The sequence below is a fragment of the Eulemur rufifrons genome, chromosome 1 (genome assembly GCF_041146395.1).
Source record: "Eulemur rufifrons isolate Redbay chromosome 1, OSU_ERuf_1, whole genome shotgun sequence".
Classification (NCBI taxonomy): Eukaryota; Metazoa; Chordata; class Mammalia; order Primates; family Lemuridae; genus Eulemur; species Eulemur rufifrons.
Window position 1 is genome coordinate 31,030,731 of NC_090983.1, and position 22,309 is coordinate 31,053,039.

General features: G+C 35.3%; 1 protein-coding gene across 1 annotated transcript in view; it reads left to right on the plus strand.

The window, feature by feature from the left end:
* The first annotated feature begins 186 nt into the window (after positions 1 to 186).
* Positions 187 to 22,309, plus strand: part of C2CD6 (C2 calcium dependent domain containing 6) — a 130,660-nt gene continuing 108,537 nt past the window's right edge. Inside the window, exons 1-4 of the mRNA XM_069474219.1 lie at positions 187 to 411; positions 10,434 to 10,520; positions 11,871 to 11,922; positions 13,984 to 14,129. Of these exons, the coding sequence (XP_069330320.1) occupies positions 187 to 411; positions 10,434 to 10,520; positions 11,871 to 11,922; positions 13,984 to 14,129 (510 nt within the window). The remainder of the gene's footprint in view (positions 412 to 10,433; positions 10,521 to 11,870; positions 11,923 to 13,983; positions 14,130 to 22,309) is intronic.

A 22,309-nucleotide genomic window follows, 5' to 3' on the forward strand; every position in this document is an offset into this window, starting at 1 on the left:
ACACCCTCCAGGGTCGCTAAATTCGCACGTCCCCAAAGCCAGTACCCTTTCGTGCCCCCGCGCAGGGGCGAGGCCTGAACTGGTCACGCGCGAAGGCGCGGGAAAGGCGGCCTCAGGGTTGCGCCTGCGCAGTAGCAGTAGGGGGGGGCCGTCGGTTAGGCGCTAACAGGCCCGGAGGATGGAAGGATGGAGCCGCCCCAAGAAACAAGTAGGCCTGCCAACAGAACTGAGAGCCGCGGCGGGCGGGTCCGTGCCCTGTACACCGTACCTGTACTTGAGAGAAGTCCCTATGGCAACACAGACAACGTGAATTTAAAAAGGTCAGAAGTTTCTTCCATCCGTACAACCCAGGACCGTGGCAAGACGCCCAAGGACAAAGGCCAAGAGGGCCCCGGAAAACGGCTGCTGAACGTGAGTCGGGGAGGGCCTGGCCGCAGCGGAGGCCCCCTACCCGACCCTGGACGGTGGGGAAGGGATTAAGGGGGTCAGTGCATGCAGATTGAGGGAGACCTGCCCTGAATTGGAAGGTGCTAATAGCTGAGGCAGACTTTACTTCTGGGACCTTGGGCATTTATTTAACACTTGAGAGCCTCGTTTTATTAACTGTTAAATGAAGACAGCAGTTACTACCTACCTCACTTGAAGGATAACTGAAGGAGATAATGATATAAAGTGCTTAGCACAGTACAAAGAACAAAGTAAAGAGTCAATAAAAGTTAACTGCGGTCATCATCATCATTGGGATTTCATTTATATGGCTAAAGGGCTAAACTCCAGAAACTTTAGTTACCCTTGTTTTTATTCCTGAGGTTCGCACAGATTAAACCCGCAGAAGCAAATCTGCATCATGTCTGCAAAGAGAATTATTGGCTTCCTGAAACTCTTGAGTTTACCACTGTATTTAGTGGTTTCACTAGAGCATGGAGACCTAAATGGCAAAGGGGAATCAAATTGATACTCACTGTTTCCAAATTGTTAGAGGATATTAGGAAATTTTACATCCTCTGTTGGTCTTCAGTTATTAAGAAATAGGACAGATAAAAGTATTTATCAGGAAACAAATGGTATGCAAGAAGATGATGTCCTTCTTTGTAAAATTAAGAAGTTGAATTACTTGATTTCTAAGCTATCCTCCTAATTCCAAAAATTTAGAATACTCTTGAAGTATTGTTATGATAAAGTGATAGCATATTAAGTGTTAGCTATAGGATAATAGGAAAAATCACAAAGGTTGTGTAAGAGAGATATGCTTAGAAATCTAGGCCATAGAATGTTTTTCTTGTGTGTCCTCTTAAGGAATTTGGATTTTATTCTCAGAGTGGTGATTTCCAATTTTTTTTTTTTTGGAAATTATGAGGATCCCTTTTCAATGTAAGAAAAATCTCCCCACCTAAAAGTAGCTGTCTCTTTATTATCCACTGATTGGGAAAATCTCTAATGACAAAAGCTACCATGTAGGCAAGGTATTTTTAATGGAATTAGCTTCAGACTAGTGTTTCCTTTAGTTCTTGGATCACCTGTATCCAGATCTTCTGGGGGAGGGGGGAGTTACTTGTTAAAATGCAGATTCCTGGACCTCCCCCTTAGACCTACTGAATCAGAAAGGTGGGGCCCCAGGAATGTGCTCAAAGTTTAAACTATTTTAGGTTATTCTTAGACAGATTCATGTTTGAGAATCACTACAGACGGGGGAAAAGGAGACATTGATGTGGGGATTGTAGATTGAGGGTATAGGAGGGAGAAGAAATCAAGTAGAGTCAGCAGAGTTGGATGAATTGGGTAAAAGAAAAGGAGAGATAAGTGATTAGAGGTCTCAAAGAAATTTTTTTAAAAAGGTTTATTGAATGTAAGTTACTAAGAGAAGTGGAAGGATTAGCTAGAAATATTGTGGTTTATGACTTTAGTGAAAATGTGGATAATCTACCCCCAGGCTTTGTAATATCAGTTCTTTGAATCTCCTTAATTCCTTTTAACAGCTACCTGCAATTCTACTTCTTGGACCTTGTCTTCTCTTCACTCTTACAGTTTCACCTCTCAAATCCTGAAGTCTAGTATTCTACATCCTAACCTCTCATTACTTTTTTTTATTAGCCCTATTCTTTGAAATATATGGCAAATTTTGTGCCAGACACTAGGATCCAACAGTGCTCAAGACAGGCAGAGCACCTTCCCTTAGGAAGCTAACATTCAAATTGGAGTTATGGAGAGACAACAGGTTATGTTGTGTTCCAAAGCAAATAAAAAATGCACTTGATTGTGGTGGAGGGACAGATAATACTTTGAATAGGGGATCAGAGAAGGCCTCCCTGAGGAGATGACTTTTAAGGGAAAATCTGAAGAATGAGAAGGGGCTAATGGCTTAAGGAGTTGCAGGGGGAGAGCATTAAGAGGGAATAAACAAGTGTGAAGTTTTTTCAGAGGAATAAAGTTTGGAATGTTTAAGGAACGTAGTGAATGAAAGGGAGAGTGTCATGAGATAAGCTATAATATATCTTTTTGTATGCTTGAGGCCCTTAAAAAATTTTTGTGTGTGTGTGAATTGGTGCAAGTCATTTTTTTGATCTGATTTTTGTTCTTTCCCTCCTCAATTTTTTAAAAGTTCTTTAATTATAGAGATATTAGACTTCATGTGTGATATATGTCATAAATATTTTCTCACAATTCAACAATGTCTTTTGACTGCTTATAGTGCTTTTTGGTATGCAATTCTTAGTTTCATTGATTTTTAAAATTATTTTTCTATTCTTTATTTTGTTTGTTTCTGCTCTAATCTATATTGTTTCTTTCCTTCTGCTAACTTTGGGCTTACTTTGTTCCCTTTTTTATCTAGTTATTCGAGGTATAAAGTTAGGTTATTTATTTGAGATCTTTCTTCTGATGTAGGCATTTATTGATATAACCTTCTTAGAACTGCTTTTGCAGCATCCTGTAAGTTTAGGTATGTTGTGTTTCCATTTTGTTTGTCTCAAAATAATTTTTGATTTCTCTTTTGATATCTTCTTTGATGCATTGGTTGCTCAGAAGACTGTTGTTTCATTTCCACATATTTGTGAATTTCCCAAATTTCTTTCTGTTATTGATGTCTAATTTCATACCAAGGTGGTCAGAAAAGATACTTGGTATAATTTTAGTCTTTTTAAATTTGTTAAGACTTGTTTGTAACCTAATATGTGATCTATCCTTGAGAATGTTCTATTAGTGCTTGAGAAGAATATATACTCTTCCACTGTTAGATAAAATGTCTGGATATTAGGTCCATTGGTCTAAAGTGTAGTTCAAGTCCAATGTTTCCTCATTGATTTTCTGTCTGGATGATCTATTCATTGCTGAAAGTGGAGTATTGAAGTCTGCCACTATTATTGTATTGCTATTTCTCCCTCGAGATCTATTAATACTTGCTTTGTATATTTAGGTACTCTGATATACTGGGTGCATATATATTAACAGTTATTATACCCTCTTGATGAATCAACCTTTATCATTATATAATGACCTTCTTTGTCATTTTATAGTTTTGACTTAAAGTCTGTTTTGTCTGATATTAAGTGTGGCTACTCCTGTTCTTTTTTGGTTTCCATTTTCATGGACTATAAGCCTATGTGTGTCTTTAAAGCTGAAGTGAGTTTCTTACAGGTAGCATATATTTTGATCTTGTCTTTTTGTTTATTTTTAATTCCATTTAACCACTTTTATGTTTTTTGAGTTGAGAATTTAATCCATTAACATTTAAAGTAATATTGATATGTAAGGACTTACTATAGCTATTTGTCAATTATTCTCTGTTTTTTAGTTATTTTATTTTTTTCTTCTTATCTTGCTGTCTTCCTTTGTGATTTGATGGTTTTCTGTAATGGTATGTTTTGATTACTTTCATTTTATTTTTTGTATATCTACTGCAGGTTTTTGCTTTGTGGTTATACTTCATACCTTACATAAAACATCTTATAACAATCTGTTATAAGCTCATAACAATTTAATTTTAATTACATACAAAAATTCTACCCTTTTATTATTCCCACCATTTTATGTTTTTGATGTCACTATTTATATCCTTTTATATTGTGTATCCATAAACAAATTATTGTAACAATAATTATTTTTATTTAGGTCATTAAATATGAAATGTCCAATTTTGAATCAAGTGTAGTTTATTATATCTCAAACAAGATCAGTACATTTAATTAAAGTATGCGCCTAAACTATTGACATAGTTTTGTCATCTTAACAGTAGCTTGTTTATGCCAACAGTGAAGAAGCCTGGAGAGTGAGTGGTGATAAAATCTCAAAAGGTGTTTTCCACAGCTTGTTGAGAATGGAATAGTTGTCCTTGCAAGAAGTGGTCCAAAGCCTGGGAGAAGTAGTAGTCACTTGGTACAAGGTCTGATGAATATGGTGGATGACAGAGAGTTTCCAAGTCCAGCCTTTGTAGTTTGAGCAGCGCTGTTTGTGTGACATGTGATTGAACATTGCCTTGCAAGAGGATTGGCCTGTCTCTATTGACCAATCTTGGCTGCTTAATCACAAGCATGCTCTTCATTCCATCCAGCTGGTTGCAGTAGACATCTGTGGTAATCGGTTGACCAGGTTTCATGAAGCTGTAGTGGATAATACAGTGCTGTACCACCAAACAGACACCATTAGCTTTTTTTGATGAGTATTCAGTTTTAGACTGTGTTTTGGCACCTCATCTTTATCCAACCATTGTGCTGAACGCCTGTGATTGTCAAAAAGAATCCATTTTTCATCACACTTAATAGTACGGTGTAGAAGTGGTTTGCCTTTATGTCGTGACAGCAAAGAATGGCAAGCTTCAAGATGATTTCTCTTCTGATGCTCATTTAAGTCATGTGGGACCCATGTATCCAGCTTCTTTACCTTGCTCATCTGTTTCAAATGGTCCAATATTGTTGGAATAGTAATGTCAAACCTTGCTGCTAATTCACACATAGGTCGAGATGGATTCATTTCCACTACAGCTTTCAGCTCATCATTATCCACCTTGGTTTCAGGTTATTCACATGGCTCATTTTCAAGATTAAAATCACCATAACAGAACTTCTCAAATAATCCACATACTGTGTATTCATTAGCCCATCCTTCCCAAACACTTTGTTGATATTTCAAACTGTCTGTGCTGTATTGGTTCCATGATGGAACTCATATTTGAAAATAACACGAATTTTTGACTTATCCATAGTTTCACAAAAATTGCTCTACAAAAATATTTGAAAGATAAGTATAAGCCAAAACATGCATTTGAAAGACTGAGAATGTACCTTCACAATAAACATAAAACAAGAAGTGTCGGCCAGGCCTGGTGGCTCACGCGTGTAATCCTAGCACTCTGGGAGGCTGAGGTGGGAGGATCGTTTGAGCTCAGGAGTTCGAGACCAGCCTGAGCAAGAGTGAGACCCCATCTCTACTAAAAAAAAATAGAAAGAACTTAGCTGGACAACTAAAAATATATATAGAAAAAATTAGCCCGGCATGGTGGCACATGCCTGTAGTCCCAGCTACTGGGGAGGCTGAAGCAGGAGAATCGCTTGAGCCCAGGAGTTTGAGGTTGCTGTGAGCTAGGTTAATGGCATGGTATTCTAGCTCAGGCAACAGAGCAAGACTCTATCTCAAAATAAATAAATAAATAATTAATTAAAAAAATAAAAAGTGGGCAAAGGACATGAATAGACATTTCTCAAAAGAAGACATATAAATGGCCAATAGGTGTATGAAATCTATTGGGTTTCATACTAAACTGGTGTCCCCAGGGATCCTTTCTGTGTGGTTAATCTCCTTTTTTGCTCCACTATTTTGATGTAGGTTTTTAATTGGACTCTTAAGTCCTCCCAAAGCTATTTTTTTTTTTATGGATAGCTAATGGTTTTTTTGCAGGAGGAATAATGTTGATATCTTGACATCTTGCTAATGTCACTTCCCTATTATTTCTTTTTTAAATGCTTGATGGAATTCACCAGTGAAACAATCTGGGTCTGGGTTTTTCTTTGTGGAAACATTTTTAATTGCTAATTAAATTTCTTGTTATAGGTCATTTTCTTTTTCTGCTTGAGTCAGTTTTAGTCATTTATGTCTTTCTAGGAATTTTTCTATTTGATTACAGTGTCAAATCTGTTAGTATAAAATTGTTTATAGTTGTAGTAGTTACCTTATATGGCAAATACACTTTGCAGATGTGCTGAAATTTAGGATTTTGAGATGAGGAGATTATCCCAGATTATCTGAGTGGGCCCTAAATAAAATCACAAGTGTCCTTATAAGAGAAAGTTAAAGTGTGATTTGGATACACTCAGAAGGACACACTCAGAAAAGGAAAAGGCAATGTGATCACAGAGACAGAGATTGTAGTGATACAGCCATAAACCGAGGAATATTGGCAGCCACCAGAAGCTGGAAGAGATAAGAATAGATTTTTCCCCTAAATCCTCTGGGGAGATGATGGCCCTGCTGACTGATTGTGGCACAGTGACACTGATTTTAGAATTCTGGCCTCTATAATTGTGAAAGAATACATTTTTGTTGTTTAATCCACCAAGTTTGTGGTAATTTTTATAGCAGCCACAGGAAGTAATATAATAGTATTCCCTATACGCCTTTTAATTTTTGTAAGGTCAATAGTGGTATCTCTTTTTCATTCTTGATATTGGTAATTTGTGTCTTCTCTCTTTTTTCTTCAGCACTCTAGCTAAAGATTTGTGAATTTTGTTGATTTTTTCAAAGAACCAAACTTTAGTTTCATTGATTTTTCCTTTTTTTTAAAAAAAAAATTTCAGTCATTTGTGCTCTTATCTTTATTTCCTTCCTCTTGCTTACTTTGAGTTTAACGTGCTCTTCATTTTCTAGTGCCTTAAGGTAGAATCTTCAGTTATTGATTTGAGATTTTTCTTTTTTAATATAGGCGTTTAATGCTGTAAAGTTTCTTGTAAGCACTACTGTAACTGAACCCTATAAATTTTTGTGGTGTTTTCATTTGTATTCAGCTCAAAATACTTTCTGGTTTCCATTGATTTTTCATTTTTTGACCCATGGTTATTTAGAAATGTATTTATAATTTCTAAGATTTGTGTATTTTCCAAATTTCCCTGTTTTCTTGTTTGTTAATTTATTTTGTTGAAATGAAAGAACATTTTTATATGATTTCACTTCTTTAAAATTTATTGATACTGGTTTTATGAACTAGCATATGATATATTTTTCAGAATTTCTCATGTGCATTTACAAATGTATATTTTTTGTTTAATATTTGATCTGTGAGATTCATCTATGTTGTTGTGTGTGGGTGTGTTCTTTCATTTTCCTTGTTCTGTGATATGCCATTGTATGAATATGTCATATTTATTTATCATATTATTAATGGATATTTGGGTTGTTTCTAGTTCTTGGCTATGATGAATAATGCCACTATGAGCATTATTTTACATGTCTTTTGGTATACATATGCATGCATTCTGTTGGGAATATATGTAGGAATGGAATTCCTGGGTTATAATTATATATATGTTATGCTTAAGTAATAATACCAAGCAGTTTTTCAAAGAGGATATACTAATTTATATTTCCATTGGCAGAATATTAAAGCTCTAGTTACTCCACATTATTGTCATTTGGTATTGTCAGTCTTTATTTTTAGCCATCTGAGGGATGTGTAGTGGTATCTCTTTGTGGCATTAAGTTTCATTTCACTGATGACTAATGAGGATGAGCTCCTTCCAAACATTTATTAGCCATTATATAAACTCTTTTGTGAAGTATTTATCTGAGTCTGTTTCCCATTTTTCTATTGGGTTGTCTACCTTTTTCTTACTGATTTGTATTGATAAGGAAAACCCCCATGTATTGCTTGGCACAGTAGCCCCTTGAGACCCCCAGCCCTCATGGAAGACCCACATCAGCATAATACTAACCTATCACCTGACCCATCAACTAATCTATTACCTGGCACATCAGCATAACAGTAAATGTATTACCTGGTGCATCAGCATAATACTAACCTATTACCTGTCATATCAACTAACCTATTACCTGGCTGGCATTAGTCACCCAAAACCCCACCCCTCGGACCACCCCAACTTAAGAAAAGTGGAAAAAATTGGGTAGAGGGGCTCAGAATTTGGTGGTGAGACCCCTCTGAGCCCACTGGTGAATCAACCTTGATTCTCCGACTCTCTGTGTGCTGCTCTATTTGTCCTCGGGACCACTCACTGTAATACTTGGTATAACAGTATAAATCTGTATTAGTAAATAAATTTGTATAACATATTAGTATATATCTAGATATAGGCCCTTTGTCAGTTACACTACACATGTTGCAAATATCTTCATCCACTCAGTGGCTTATATTTTCACTTTTCAAATGGTGTCTTTTGATGAACAGAAGTTATGAACTTTAATGTAGCTAGATATATTGAACTTTTTCTTTGTGGTTCTTTGTTAGAAATCTTCTACCTGAAGTCATGAAAATATTCTCCTGTATTATTTTCTAATTGTTTTATTGTTTTGCCTTTAACGTTGAGATTCACAGTTCGCCTGTAACTGATTTCTTTTTGTATATGGTGTGAGGTACGGGTCAGGTTTTCTCCCTTCCCTCACTTTCTCTCCCCATCTCTGCCCACCCTTCTTCATTTTCTTCTTCTCTCTCTCTCATTCTTTTCTGGACAGATATTTCCAGGTATCCCAGCTGAGAGTGTCTTTTCCTCACTATTCTACAGTGCCAACTTTGTTACAGATGAAGTGTCTATAAATGTGTGGGTCTGTGTCTAGACTCTCTGTTCAGTTTCTTTGGTATATTTATTTTGCCTGGAGGAAAAATGTTTTTATAAAGCCTAATAATTTTGCCAGGACATGTCTTGGAGTTGATAATTTTCCCAGACACATAGTAGGTCCTACCCATATGTAGATTTTTCTCTTATTGAGTATAAATTTTATTGGATTATAATTTTAAGTATTAGTTCTTTCCCATTGTTTTGTTTTTCTGCTTCAAGGATTTCTTGTTTGTCCTACCTCCCAGTTCAACTACTTTTCTCTGACTCTATACTTCTGTCTGTATCTGATTTTCATTCTTTTCATTGGTTTCTTGCCTTTTCCAATGCCCCTTATCAAGTTTTCATTTTGATTAATGCTACTTTGGGTACCTTGCAATTTATTCCTTAATGCTGAGATGATTTGTCTTTTTTAAAAATTTCTTTCCTTGAGTTGATAACACTCATTTCATTTTTTCTTTCTTCTTTCTGGTTGATCTTTGTTTTAATTGTTGAATTTGTGATTGTAGGTTTTTAAAAAAAATCTCCAAATGCTTATTTGAAGATATTTAATTCAGTTTGAAATTTTATCTTATAAGTTATTTTTGTTCTGTGATTATTTGGGGGGAGAATTTTTATCAGCTGAAAATTTCCCCCCATTTTTTTTTATGATAGCTCTTACAGGAGTTGGTCTGATTTTCCTTACTCCTAGTCATTTCTTGAGCTTGGTTTAACTGTACCCTCTTCTTTCAGTGTATTGAAATGCAATTTCTTAAATGGATGAAGTTGTAATTAATAGGAGGTGAGGGGAAAGGGTGAGCATGGCCTGTAGTTCTATTTTGTTTGTCTGGTATCCTTAATTTTCCCCTCTTACATCCTTCTTTCTCTTCACTGCCATGTATACAAGGGATACCTCTTCTCTGTCTCCTTCCTGCCAGCAGCAGTGCTCATCTGAGGAATCTACTTCCAGTCCTTCTCTATCCCTTATCTATAGCCATTGTTATGAACTACCAAGTTCTAGACCTGTGCTCAGAATTTTACACTTAGTGTTGAATTTTTTTTTCTCAGCATGATTTTGTCTGTGCTTCAAGTTCACCACTCCTCTCTACTCATTTGCAGTTTCTTAAGATTTCTCTTCCCTGTTCTCTGTCCCCATAAGTTTGTAATCATTATAGAAGTTCCAGTGAGAGCTCTGTTGGAATTTGTATTTTATTTCTCTACTTACAGGAAATATGAAGTTTGTGACACTCTCTCTCCTAGTAATTCTGGAGGCATGTGTCTTGTGTGGTTTTATTTGTACTCCTTGTTATATTTGAGTAGACATTCAGATTCAAGGTGTCTCCTATACTAGGGCCAATTGGAACTCTCTCCTTAACAACTTTTCAAGATATCCTACTATTTGTTCAATCTCTTAACAAACTGAACAACTAATTGTTCATACTACTATGGACTTGTCTCCTCTTTCATGATACCCTTAATTATTTTATATTTAATTATGCATATTTTTATTTCTCTGCTAATTTATTGAGGATATGGATGAGTTTCTCAATCATATTAATATCCCACTACCTAGAGTACCTGGTACTTACCAGATACTCATAAAATAATTGTTGAGTTGAACTAATCTTTTACCTAGTTATATTCTTCTTTTCCTTCTTAAGTCTTAATTTATTTACATTATAGATGCTGAGAAAAACTCTTAAAGGGTCTGATAGTGAAGAAGTGGCAACAGCACCTGAGAAACCAACTTTAGTACCATTTGGAGATGTGGTATGTCTGATTAACCCTCAAGAAACATGTACAAATTATTTATTATTTGATATGAAGAATAATTAATGTTTATTATTTGGTAATCAGAAGTATGTGCAGAAAGTCCTCTCTGATATGTGTTTACGAGTTTTTTATTTTTATGAGTCAGAAAAACATTGTAATAATCACTGAAATTATAGAAAACATCCTTATTCACAGAAATATTAATACTATTTTCTATACTAAGGATTCCCAAATCTAATTACATCAGAATCACTTGGGATGCTTTTTAAAAACATTGATTTTGGGCCCCACTTAAAATCTCCTAACTCAAGAGTCTCTGAGGGGCCTAGGAGTCAGTAATTTTACTGAGCTCTTCAGGTAATTTATTGCTGAATTGTGCTAAAGTTGATCCTGCATGCCTCCCCTGTCCAAACAACCTCCCAGAAACAAAGGCATACTCTTATCACTCATACAGACATACAGATAGACACACACACACACACACACACACACACACACAGAGGTAGGACTTAATATCTGGGTTGAGAACCAGAAAAATGTGTTATTCTATTTTTGGTGCTTCAAAGTATAGAATAAGACATGAGGATCTATGTGTATTTATTATAGAACTGTCAAATATCATGGCATTCATTTACAGTTATCTTTATTTTCTCAACACTATTAGAACAGTCATTGGGTATGAAATAAGAATTTCTCTTGTCCCTCTTCTCTACCTCCTATTATATGCAATATTTAATATAATGTTTCTGCTGTTTTTACCTGTTTTTTAAGACTAAACATGGCTAAATGTATTTGGCTAACACTCATCTTAGAATTCAATTCTTCCTGCATTCATTTTGTATTTGATTTTATGGTAAAGCACAAGATACACCTTTCTCTAACATTTAGAAAAACTTTATACAAGGGAGGATATTTTATAGCCCCTGGCATGTTACAGCCAATGAATGATTGTTTAATGAATGAAGTGGTTTTAGGATACTAGATAAAAGAGCTTGTCTGAAACAAAGCATGTTTCTTATTTTTACATCAGGATGCTGTATTTTATCAGTTCTTACCTAATATAAAATAAAAATGATTGAAAGAGTGATGATCAGATTTAAGTTAATAATGAATTATTCTTTTGCTTTGTGTTCTTGTTCATTTTGGGTTTACTTTGAACACACCCTGCCCATTTTTATTCTGTATTTCTGCTTTCTGATGTTTTCTATTAATTAGATATTTCTAATGAGAAACAATATTTCTCGTGAAATATTGTTTTTTAAAAATAGAGTTCAGTATAAAGTGGAAGAAAAGTTAACTTTTCAAAAATGCACATTCACCGTCTATGTTTTGTTTTGATTGTTGTAGGTTGGCTGCCTGGCTATCCATATAAGGAATTGCAGACAATTTACGACTAGGAGTATCCTTTCTTTCCATTTAAGAATCATAGTATCTCACTGTTTCAGTTATCCATTACTGCATTACAAACCACTCCAAAACTTAGTGGCTTAAATCATTAATCATTTTAGGCCGGGCGCGGTGGCTCACGCCTGTAATCCTAGCACTCTGGGAGGCCGAGGCGGGTGGATCGCTCGAGGTCAGGAGTTCGAGACCAGCCTGAGCAAGAGTGAGACCCCGTCTCTACTAAAAATAGAAAGAAATTATATGGACAACTAAAATATATATATACAAAAAATTAGCCGGGCATGGTGGTGCATGCCTGTAGTCCCAGCTACTCGGGAGGCTGAGGCAAGAGGATTGCTTGAGCCCAGGAGTTTGAGGTTGCTGTGAGCTAGGCTGAAGCCACGGCACTCACTCTAGCCCGGGCAACAGAGTGAGACTCTGTCTCAAAAAAAAAAAAAAAAAAAAAAAATCATTAATCATTTTATTACCAATCACTACCTGTGCCTTCAGTAGGTGGCACTTCTGCTTCACAGTGTAACAGCTTGGGCTGCTGTCGTCTGGCAATTCAAAGGGTTGGAATATCTGAAATGGTCCATTTACATGTCTCGTGTTTTAGTGAGGATTCATGAAAGACTAGACCTAGCTGGGATGCTGAAGTAGTTGGACCTTTCTCTCTTTCCATGTAGTCCCATTATCTTTCTTTTTCCTGCACTAATTTTGATTAAAAAATATATTACAGTAATATATATGTATATAATTTATCTTGATTACTCAAGCTTTTGATATCCCCTTAAATTTTGTGCCCATCCTAGTCATGTTCCATCACGTTTTATTGGTTAAAGGAATTGCGGGGCCAGTCCAGATTAAAGGGCAAGGGAAATAAACTTCGCTTTTTGATGTGGGAGTAACAAAAGATTTTCGGCCATCTGTAATCCACCTCAATCACCATATATGTTAAAAAGAAAAAATATATGTCTTCTTGTATAATATTGCTAATTTATTTGTAAGTAATAATTGTGCTTCCCTTAAACATTTTTAAAGGATTTATTAATATTTTATATTGATGCCTTTAATGAAGCTGAATGCTTATTTTTAGATTTATCATGGTATAAAACCAACCTCATTATGGAGATTTGGTGTTTCTTTCTTATATAAAAAAATTTTTAGGCCGGGCGTGGTGGCTCATGCCTGTAATCCTAGCACTCTGGGAGGCCGAGGTGGGCGGATCGTTTGAGCTCAGGAGTTCGAGACCAGCCTGAGCAAGAGCGAGACCCCATCTCTACTAAAAATAGAAAGAAATTATATGGACAGCTAAAAATATATATAGAAAAAATTAGCCGGGCATGGTGGCACATGCCTGTAGTCCCAGCTACTAGGGAGGCTGAGACAGGAGGATCGCTTGAGCTCAGGAGTTTGAGGTTGCTGTGAGCTAGGCTGAAGCCACGGCACTCACTCTAGCCTGGGCAACAGAGTGAGACTCTGTCTCAAAAAAAAAAAAAAAAAAAAAAAAAAAAAAAAAAAAAAAAAAAAAAAAAATTTTAAAAGAATCCTAAAGAGATTTTTGAAGATAATTAGTTAAATCATGAAAACGAAATTATTTTAACCCACAACACAGACCAATATAGTATAAATGAAGTATATACTGAAGAGAATTAGAGAGTAGAACACTTTGCTCTTGTCTTAAAATTAAAAATAAATCATTCTCAAGTGACATATTTTTTTAATTTTTTGAATTTCTACATAATTATACTTAGAAAAAAATTTCAACTATATTTTGCAAATATAGTTGAAGTCACCTTGAAATTAATATATAGAAAAATTTGCAAAGGAATTATGATGGAAATGTGAGGATAAAACTATGACAAGTGATCTAAGGCAGAATCAACTTTCTTTTCCTACTCATATTGTGTCTACTAGTGATGGGCAAAAATACTATTTTAAAAGACTTTTATCTATTGCTTAATGTACTTGATTGATTCTTAAGTTTTGGTCTGAATTGTTTAATGGATTCATTTTTATTATGTGTTATTGTTCAATTACAACAGAACTTATTTCCTAAATATGATTCTATTTTCAGTCAATTTACGACATTACATGGATTTATTCATTCGCATTTCAATAAACAAAGTTGTGAAAAGTACAAAAATTTGTAGCTTGCTATCCACAAACAATAAAAAGAACATTGCAATTAAGTTTGATGAAGTGAAGTATTTTTCTGTACAGGTAATGCTAATATCTCTTCTATATATTAGATTGTCTCTTTATAGTTCCAAATATTTACCCTAATTATATTAATATCTTTTTTAAAAATGGGTATTTTACAGTATTCTATTTTGATACCATGGGCTGTAGTGGGTTTTTTTTTTTTTAAATAGTTTACTGCAAAATGTGTAATCTTGGTGGACTTCTTCCCTGAGATGTTACTGTCTGTAGTTTTGTGTGTTTATTATGCATGTATTTTTCTGTCTTACTCTTTCCTTCCCATCTACCATTTTCCACCCTATTTTTTTCATCTCCTACCCCTTTCCTTCTATTCTCCCTTACATAGACTTTCTCTAATTATTTTTGCATGGATTAACATTCTTTTTTTAGTAGAGACAGGGTCTCACTCTTGCTTTGGCTGGTCACTGTGCCCACCAAGTGTTGAGTATTAAATGTAGTTTTTTTGCCGGGCGCAGTGGCTCACGCCTGTAATCCTAACACTCTGGGAGGCTGAGGCAGGAGAATCGCTCAAGGTCGGGAGTTCGAGACCAGCCTGAGCAAGAGTGAGACCCCCGTCTCTACTAAAAATAGAAAGAAATTATCTGGCCAACTAAAAATATATATAGAAAAAATTAGCTGGGCATAGTGGCGCATGCCTGTAGTCCCAGCTACTCAGAAGGCTGAGGCAGTAGGATCGCTTGAGCCCAGGTGTTTGAGGTTGCTGTGAGCTAGGTTGATGCCACGGCACCTAGCCTGGGCAACAGAGCGAGACTCTGTCTCAAAAAAAAAAAAAAAAAAAAGAAGTAAATGTAGTTTTTTGAGCATAGGTTTAAAAAACAGCAACAAAAAACAAGGCATAGTTTTGCTGGAGGAGATCTGTACTGTTTCTTTTACTTTGCGAATAATTTCCCTAAGCTTCATTGGCAAGTTCTCAAGAATTTTGGGGATATTTAAATAATTTAAATAAATTTAAATAAAACTTGAAACTATACTTATCTTCATTAGCATAATCAATTTTTTCCCTATATTTATTTAAATAGGCACTATTAATTTGAGCATATTGAGAAGAGAGTTTTAATCGACTCAGAAAATTTGGGAATTACTTAGTAATAATTACATAGAAAATTGCACAAGCAAACAAAGAAACATAAAAAAGCAAGATACATGTTAATTCCAGGAAAAATTTTAAATGATATAGGAAAGAAAATATAATCATTGTAACTATATTGTTTTTTTTTTTTTTTTTTTTTTTTTGTTGAGACAGAGTCTCACTTTGTTGCCCAGGCTAGAGTGAGTGCCGTGGCGTCAGCTTAGCTCACAGCAACCTCAGACTCCTCGGCTTAAGTGATCCTACTGCCTCAGCCTCCCGAGTAGCTGGGACTACAGGCATGTGCCACTATGCCCGGCTAATTTTTTCTATATAGATTTTTAGTTGTCCATATAATGTCTTTCCATTTTTAGTAGAGACGGGGTCTCGCTCAGGCTGGTCTCGAACTCCTGACCTTGAGCAATCCACCCGCCTCGGCCTCCCAGAGTGCTAGGATTACAGGCGTGAGCCACCGCGCCCGGCCATCATTGTAACTATATTGTTAAAGTCTGGATGGCAGTTACACGTAAAAATAATGTAAATAGTAAGTATTCATCTAACAAAGGGGCATGTTATATATTAGAGGAATGGAGAGAAAAGAAATATGAAATTTTTGTGGATAGGGTGAGAGCTATTGAGAGCTAATATTTTTCTTCTACAATAAGCAGTCAATAATATTTAAAACCAAAAAATCAATAAATAATAATATAAGCATGTTACTTTGAAACGTGAAGGCAAAACCCAGAGAAATCCATTAAAAAGTTTGAAAAGGTGGCTTCTGAGGAGTGGAAATTAGGGAGTGGGTAGGGTGATATTCTAAAATTATACCCAAGATTTAATTTATAGAGGTATGACTGAGTGACAAAGTAGAGAAGCTGCTGCCATTGAAAAAAGAATTTATTACTTCCATTTGTTACATGACACGATGCCAAGGGCCATGGGAGAAGTATCAGGATGGTCAGCAGGCAGGAGGGAGGGGAGAGTCTAGGCCAGAGCATTTTTGGGGTTTCTGTGGGGAAAACAAGGCAAGGCAAACAGTTTAGGATTAGCTAATTTGAATAATTCCAAGGGCTTTTGGCTACAGAGGTGGTCTCTAGTTTTCTAATACCTGGCGCTGGGATAATTTAGGGAAGGGAAAATACAGACTTGGTGTGTGAGAGTTAAATATGGAGGTGGTTGGAGCTATAGACTTGAGATTGGTTGGTTTTCATATAAAAGATGTGCTTCTTGCTGAGCCTTTGCTTCTCTAGGAATTGTCTAGCCCTGGGAGGGGAAATCGTAGAGAGCTTTTTAACATATCAAAACGTCATAAAATACACAAAGTTTTTTTAAAAACACGATTAATGTAGGTGGGAGGGGAGAAATTGTTCCTTTGTTTAACCATTGTAGTACTGTTAGACTTTTTAAACTATGTGCTCTATAATTAAGATACAGTAAAATTATATTGTATACACTTTAGGACATTAATTTGCCAAAACTTACAACATAGATCTAGGTTAAAAATATAAAAATCCATACAGACCAACAACTAAAAAGGAATAGTAAGTGGATTTAACTTAGTTTAATTGTTCCAAAAAACTGTTGATTAAGTAATGTTTAAAACTCAGATTGGAGAATGAATAGTAGTGGATTTCTGGTTCTGGCCATACTGCAATAGCTGGTATTGGATTTATTCTCCTGCTCTGAACAGCTATGAAACTGAGAAAAATATACAAAGGAACTATTTTCCAGCATTGGACAATGGAAAGTCGAGGGCTACAATTCTTAAGAGAAGGGAAGTACAGGGGGTGAGCTTCACATTTATTATAACTTTCTGTCTGGCAGTGTTTCTGGTACAGGGAAGTGAAACCCAAGCAGAAAATGGCAGTCTTGCTGGGTGGAAGAAGCAGAGGCTGAGAAGAGGAAACAGAGATGACAATTTAGGGGTGCTGGAGTCTGTGGAGCAAGGTGCTAGTGAAGAGGGAACAGCAGATAAAGAGCCCAAAAAATCTGTATGGGTATCCCACTCAGGTTCTTGGCTGAATCCTAAGTTGTATGTGTACAAGGCAAGCCTCTAGAAGAAACTATAGAGAAGAGATGCTGGAGGGTTGAAAACTGAATAGAGATTTCAGAATCCTTAGGGGTCTGACTCAGCTAAAGTGAAGCGACCTCAATGAACATTCCCAATATTCAGGTGAGATCCCAGAAAGGCCAAGAGTTAGGAATAAGGACCATCCATGTTCTAAGGTTAAGGGTTAAATCCCAGGACCAAGGACAAAAACTGAAATAGACCCATCCTCAAACCAAGCCTCCACAGGACCAACATGATCTGCCAGTAATTAATTGCCTTCCAGAAAAGAACTCAATACTTTTTAGAGCAAGATATAAAAATCCAGAGTATCTATCATTATAATGTCCATCATACAATAAAAAATTACTCTTTATGGGGAAATAAAAACAGTCAATAGAGGTAAACCCACAGATGACCCAGGTGTTCAAATTAGCAGACAAGAACTTTAAAATAACTATTATAAATGTGTCAAAGTGGAAAAGGTGGGTGAAATAGGTATCAGAATGGGAATGTTAAGGAGAATTGATAACTCTGAAAAGAACCAAGTAAAAATTCTAGATCTAAAAAATACAATATTTGAAATGAATTCATTTGAAGCACTTAAAAGTATTCTGGACAGAGTAGGAGAAAGGATCTGTGAACTGAAAGACCGGTCAATTGGAATTATTCAAATTGAAGCTCAGAGAGAAAAAGATTTAAGAAATGGAATAAACCAGTGGGACACTATCACACAATTTACAGAAGAAGAGAAGAGGAAATAATTAAAGGACTAATGGCCAAACTTTCCCAAATTGATGAAAGGTATCAGTCCATAGATTCGAGAAAGTGACCCTCTAGCAGATAATTATAGAAATGATTACACCTAAGTACATTCCATTTAAACTGCTGAAAACCAAAGATAATGAGAAAATCTTAAAGGCAGCCAGAGGGAAAAAACACATTACATTCATGTGAACAACAATAAGAATATCAGCTGCCTTTCCATCAGAAACAACAGAGGTCAGAAGATAAGGGAATGCCATCTTTGAAGTGCTAGGAGGAAAAATGTCAGCCTAGATTTCTGTATCTAGTGAAAATATTCATCAAGAAGATGCTGAAATCATCAGATTGGTATTAACTGATTGACACATATGTGCACATATAGTAGTAACATTCATCGGGTGTTGGGCAGGTGGGAGCCTGGAAGAGGGGATGGGAATATACACACCTAATGGGTGTGGTGCGCACCATCTGGGAGATGGACACGCTTGAAGCTGTGACTTGGGTGGGGCAAAGGCAATATATGTAACCTAAACATTTGTACCCCCGTAATATGCTGAAATAAAAATTAAAAAAGAAGATGGTGAAAGACAAAAGCTGTGAGAATTTGTACCAAGAAGACCTGCATTATAATAAATCTCAAAGAAAGCTTCAGATTTGAGAGAAGTTATGCCAGATAGAAGTTCAGATGCATAGGAAGTAAGAACACTGGAAATGGTAAATCTGTGCCTAAAAAGACAAGACTATTTAAAATATTTTCTCCAAAAGACCATTGAGTGTTTAAAACAAAATAACGAAAATAAATGGTAGGATTTATATCAGATGTAGGAGTGAAATATATGGCAAGAATAGCACAAAGGATGAGGAGGTGTAAATAGAATTATACTAGTGTACATGGTGGTTTAATTTTAATTTAAGATATATTGCCATATGTTAAGGATCCATATTATAGTCCATAGAGCAACTACTAAAAATAAAACAAAAATGTATTAGGAAGGAAGAAAGGAGAGAGAGAGGGAGGAGCCCAGAGAGAAGGATGGAGGGAAAAGAAAGTGGAAACTAAATTAGCATTAAATTTGAAAATTATGAAAACGACAGTAAAACCTTAGGAAAGCAGGAGGAAGAAATTAATAAAAAGAAATGATTTATTTACAACAGTGGAAGTGTTAAAGAAATGTAAGATTACAAGAGGTAGTTATTGATAAAACTAATACAGTAGACACGATTCGGGTAAGTCTCATCAAGAAAATTGTGCAAAACTTGAATATAGGTATAAATACGGAGGCAGCTACAAAACTAAGAGAATACCATATAGAACTCTGTGCCAAAAATGTGAAAATATACATGAAATAGAATATTATATTTAAAAATATAAATTACATTATGTTTTAGATCTATCTTTTATAAATAACATAATTGGATTTTTAAATCCAATGTGACAATCCATCTTAACTATGCCATTTAGTCTATTTAATGTCATTATAATAGATTTGAGTTTAACTTTCTATTTTTCCCAATTGAGATATGGATTTTTCTTCTTTTTTCTTCATTTCATTTTCTTCGGGATTGAGTGCAGTTCACACTTGAACAACTCAGGAGTTGGAGCATTGACCCCCTACACAATTGAAAATCTACCTATAACTTTTGACTCCTCCAAAACTTAACTACTAATAGCCTACTGTTGATTGGAACCTTGTTGACAACTTAAACAGTTAATTAACACATATTTTGTATGTTATATGTATTATATACTATATTTTTATAATAAAATAAACCAGAGAAAAGAAAATGTTATTAAGGAAATCATAAGGAAGAGAAAATATATTTACTATTCATTAGGTGGAAGTGGATCATCATCAAGGTCTTCATCCTTGTCTTCATGTTGAGTAGGCTGAGGAGGAGAAAGAGAAGAGGTTGGTCTTGTTGTCTCAGGGGTGGCAGAGGCAGAAGTGGTAGAGAAGGTTGAAGGTGAGGTAGGAGATATAGGCACTTTTTCTGTAACTTCTGTTGAAAAAAATCTGCATATAAGTGGACCCACATGGTTCAAACACATGTTGTTCAAGGGTCAACTATATTTTACAATTTCATTCTGTTTTTCTCCCTTCTTGTTTTAAATGGTTATCATAGAAATTATACAATGTATGCGTATCAAATCCAATGTTTAACAATACCTTTATCCTCCTGGGCAAAGTAAGGCTCGTAGAAACTTTAATTCTATTTATCACCCTCAACGAATGTGTCATTGTTGTCTTATGTTTTCTATATTTTTTAATCATCTGAACTATAACTTGTATTTATTTAATTTATTGTATATTTGTTTCGTTTACCTGCATATTTGCCACTTTAACCTTCTTTACAGCTCAGATCATCCTACTTAGATCACTTACCTTCTGTCTAAACTGTTTAAAATTTCTTCCTATGAGAGTCAATTGGTGACATATTTAGTTTTTGTTTGCCTGAAAATGTCTTTATTTTATTCTCATTCTTGAATGGTATTTTTATTGAGTATAGATTATAAGTTTACAGTTATTTTCTGAAGTATCATCCCACTATCTCCTTGTTTCTGTATTTGTTGAAGAGAAATCACTTGTCAGTCAGTCACCATTGAAAATAATGAATCTTTTTCTGTGTGTGTATGTGTGTCTGTGTGTTTTGTATTTTTTTTTCTTTTTTCTAATTCACTCTGATGTGTTTGTATTTGGGTTTCTATTTATTGTGTTGAGATTTATTGCTTAAACTGGATTATTGATGTTCATCTGTTCTGGAAAATCCTTAGCTATTATTTCTTCAAATACTGCCTCTCTGCTTCATTTTCATGATTATTTTCTGTCCTGGAATTCTGATTAATATAGGTTAGATATTCTTATACTATCTTCCATGACTTTTAACCTTTTAAAAAAAATTTTCCTATCCCTTTGTCTCTCTGCCTTGCATCATAAATAATTTCTCTGATCTTTATTCTAGTTCATTCATTTTCTTAAGCTGCATCTAATCTGTGGTTGAGTCCATGGGGTATTTTTATTCAATTATTTTAGTTTTCATTTCTGAAAGTTCTGTTTGGTTCTTTGTTAAGATTTGCTAAATCATTTTTTATAGTGTCCTATGCCAGGAGTGTATTTTTAGCTTATTTTGTATTCCTTTTAACATAGTAAGCATAGCTTTTTAAAATTTTAATATTTGAAGTTTTTGTGGGTCTGTTTCTGCTGACTCTCATTCATGATGCCTTGTTTCCTTTCTGACTTAGTTAATTTTGGCTGTTATCTTCTCATTTTCCTTAGAAAATTATTTGTGGAACTTCTCTGAGGTCTAGGATGAAAATAGCAGCTCCGAGGAAAATTTGTGTTTGCTTTAAAGGCACCTGAGACCACTACCAGTTTGGGAACACTTTAAACTGAATTCTACTTGAAAGTTTTTTTAAAATTTGTTTGTTTATGTATGTTGTGGCAAAATATACATAATATGAAGTTGACCATTCAAATCATTTTAGGAGTCTGGCTTGAAAGTTTTTATACCCTCTAGTGGATGTCAATGTAGGCTTCGATTTCACTGAACGGGTTTTTGTTTACAGTTTATTAACCAGCTCCCCTTCCCCAGTTCTGCTCAGCAGTGCAACTTTCTTTGCAGCTGTCATATAGGTGGAATGGGAGAAAGGTTTCTCCATTCACTGAAGCCATAGTGCTTTGGGTTCTTAGGTTTGTGGGAGGAGGTTTGGGCAAGGATCCTCTGTTAAATGTCCTATGTCTTCTGTGCCTTTCAAAAATCTCAAAAACTACAGTTTCAGGTCACTTGATTGGGAAGTGCCCTCAGGGCAAATGCAACTTCAGGATCTACTTTATCTCTCTGAGAGTCTGCCAATACTTGGAGATTTATATGATTACTTGTTACTGTTTTATCAACCCTCTTATACCATTAAGAAAATATTTTTAATATTTTATTCAGCATTTGTAGTTTTCTAGTGGACAGACTGGTTCTAATAACCTAGATGCCAAATTACTGAAAAACTGGGCCTGTCCTCTTAACTATCATACTAGGACAAAGGGCTTACATTACCTTTTTCTCATTTCTCAGGGGAAGACAGTTACAAATATACCTTTAAGAAGTCTCAGACAGACTCTCATCTCAACCATGGGAAGAGACACCATAAAAGGACACCTAGAATCTTAGGAGTGAGAAAGTTTGGGATTTTTTTCTAATTAGCAAAAGAATGAATAAATTTTAAAGGTTACATAATAATGGTATGGTGCAGGGTTGAGAGTGTCAAGTTCTGGCAATGGTATACATTTTACCAAAATGTTAAAGAACAGA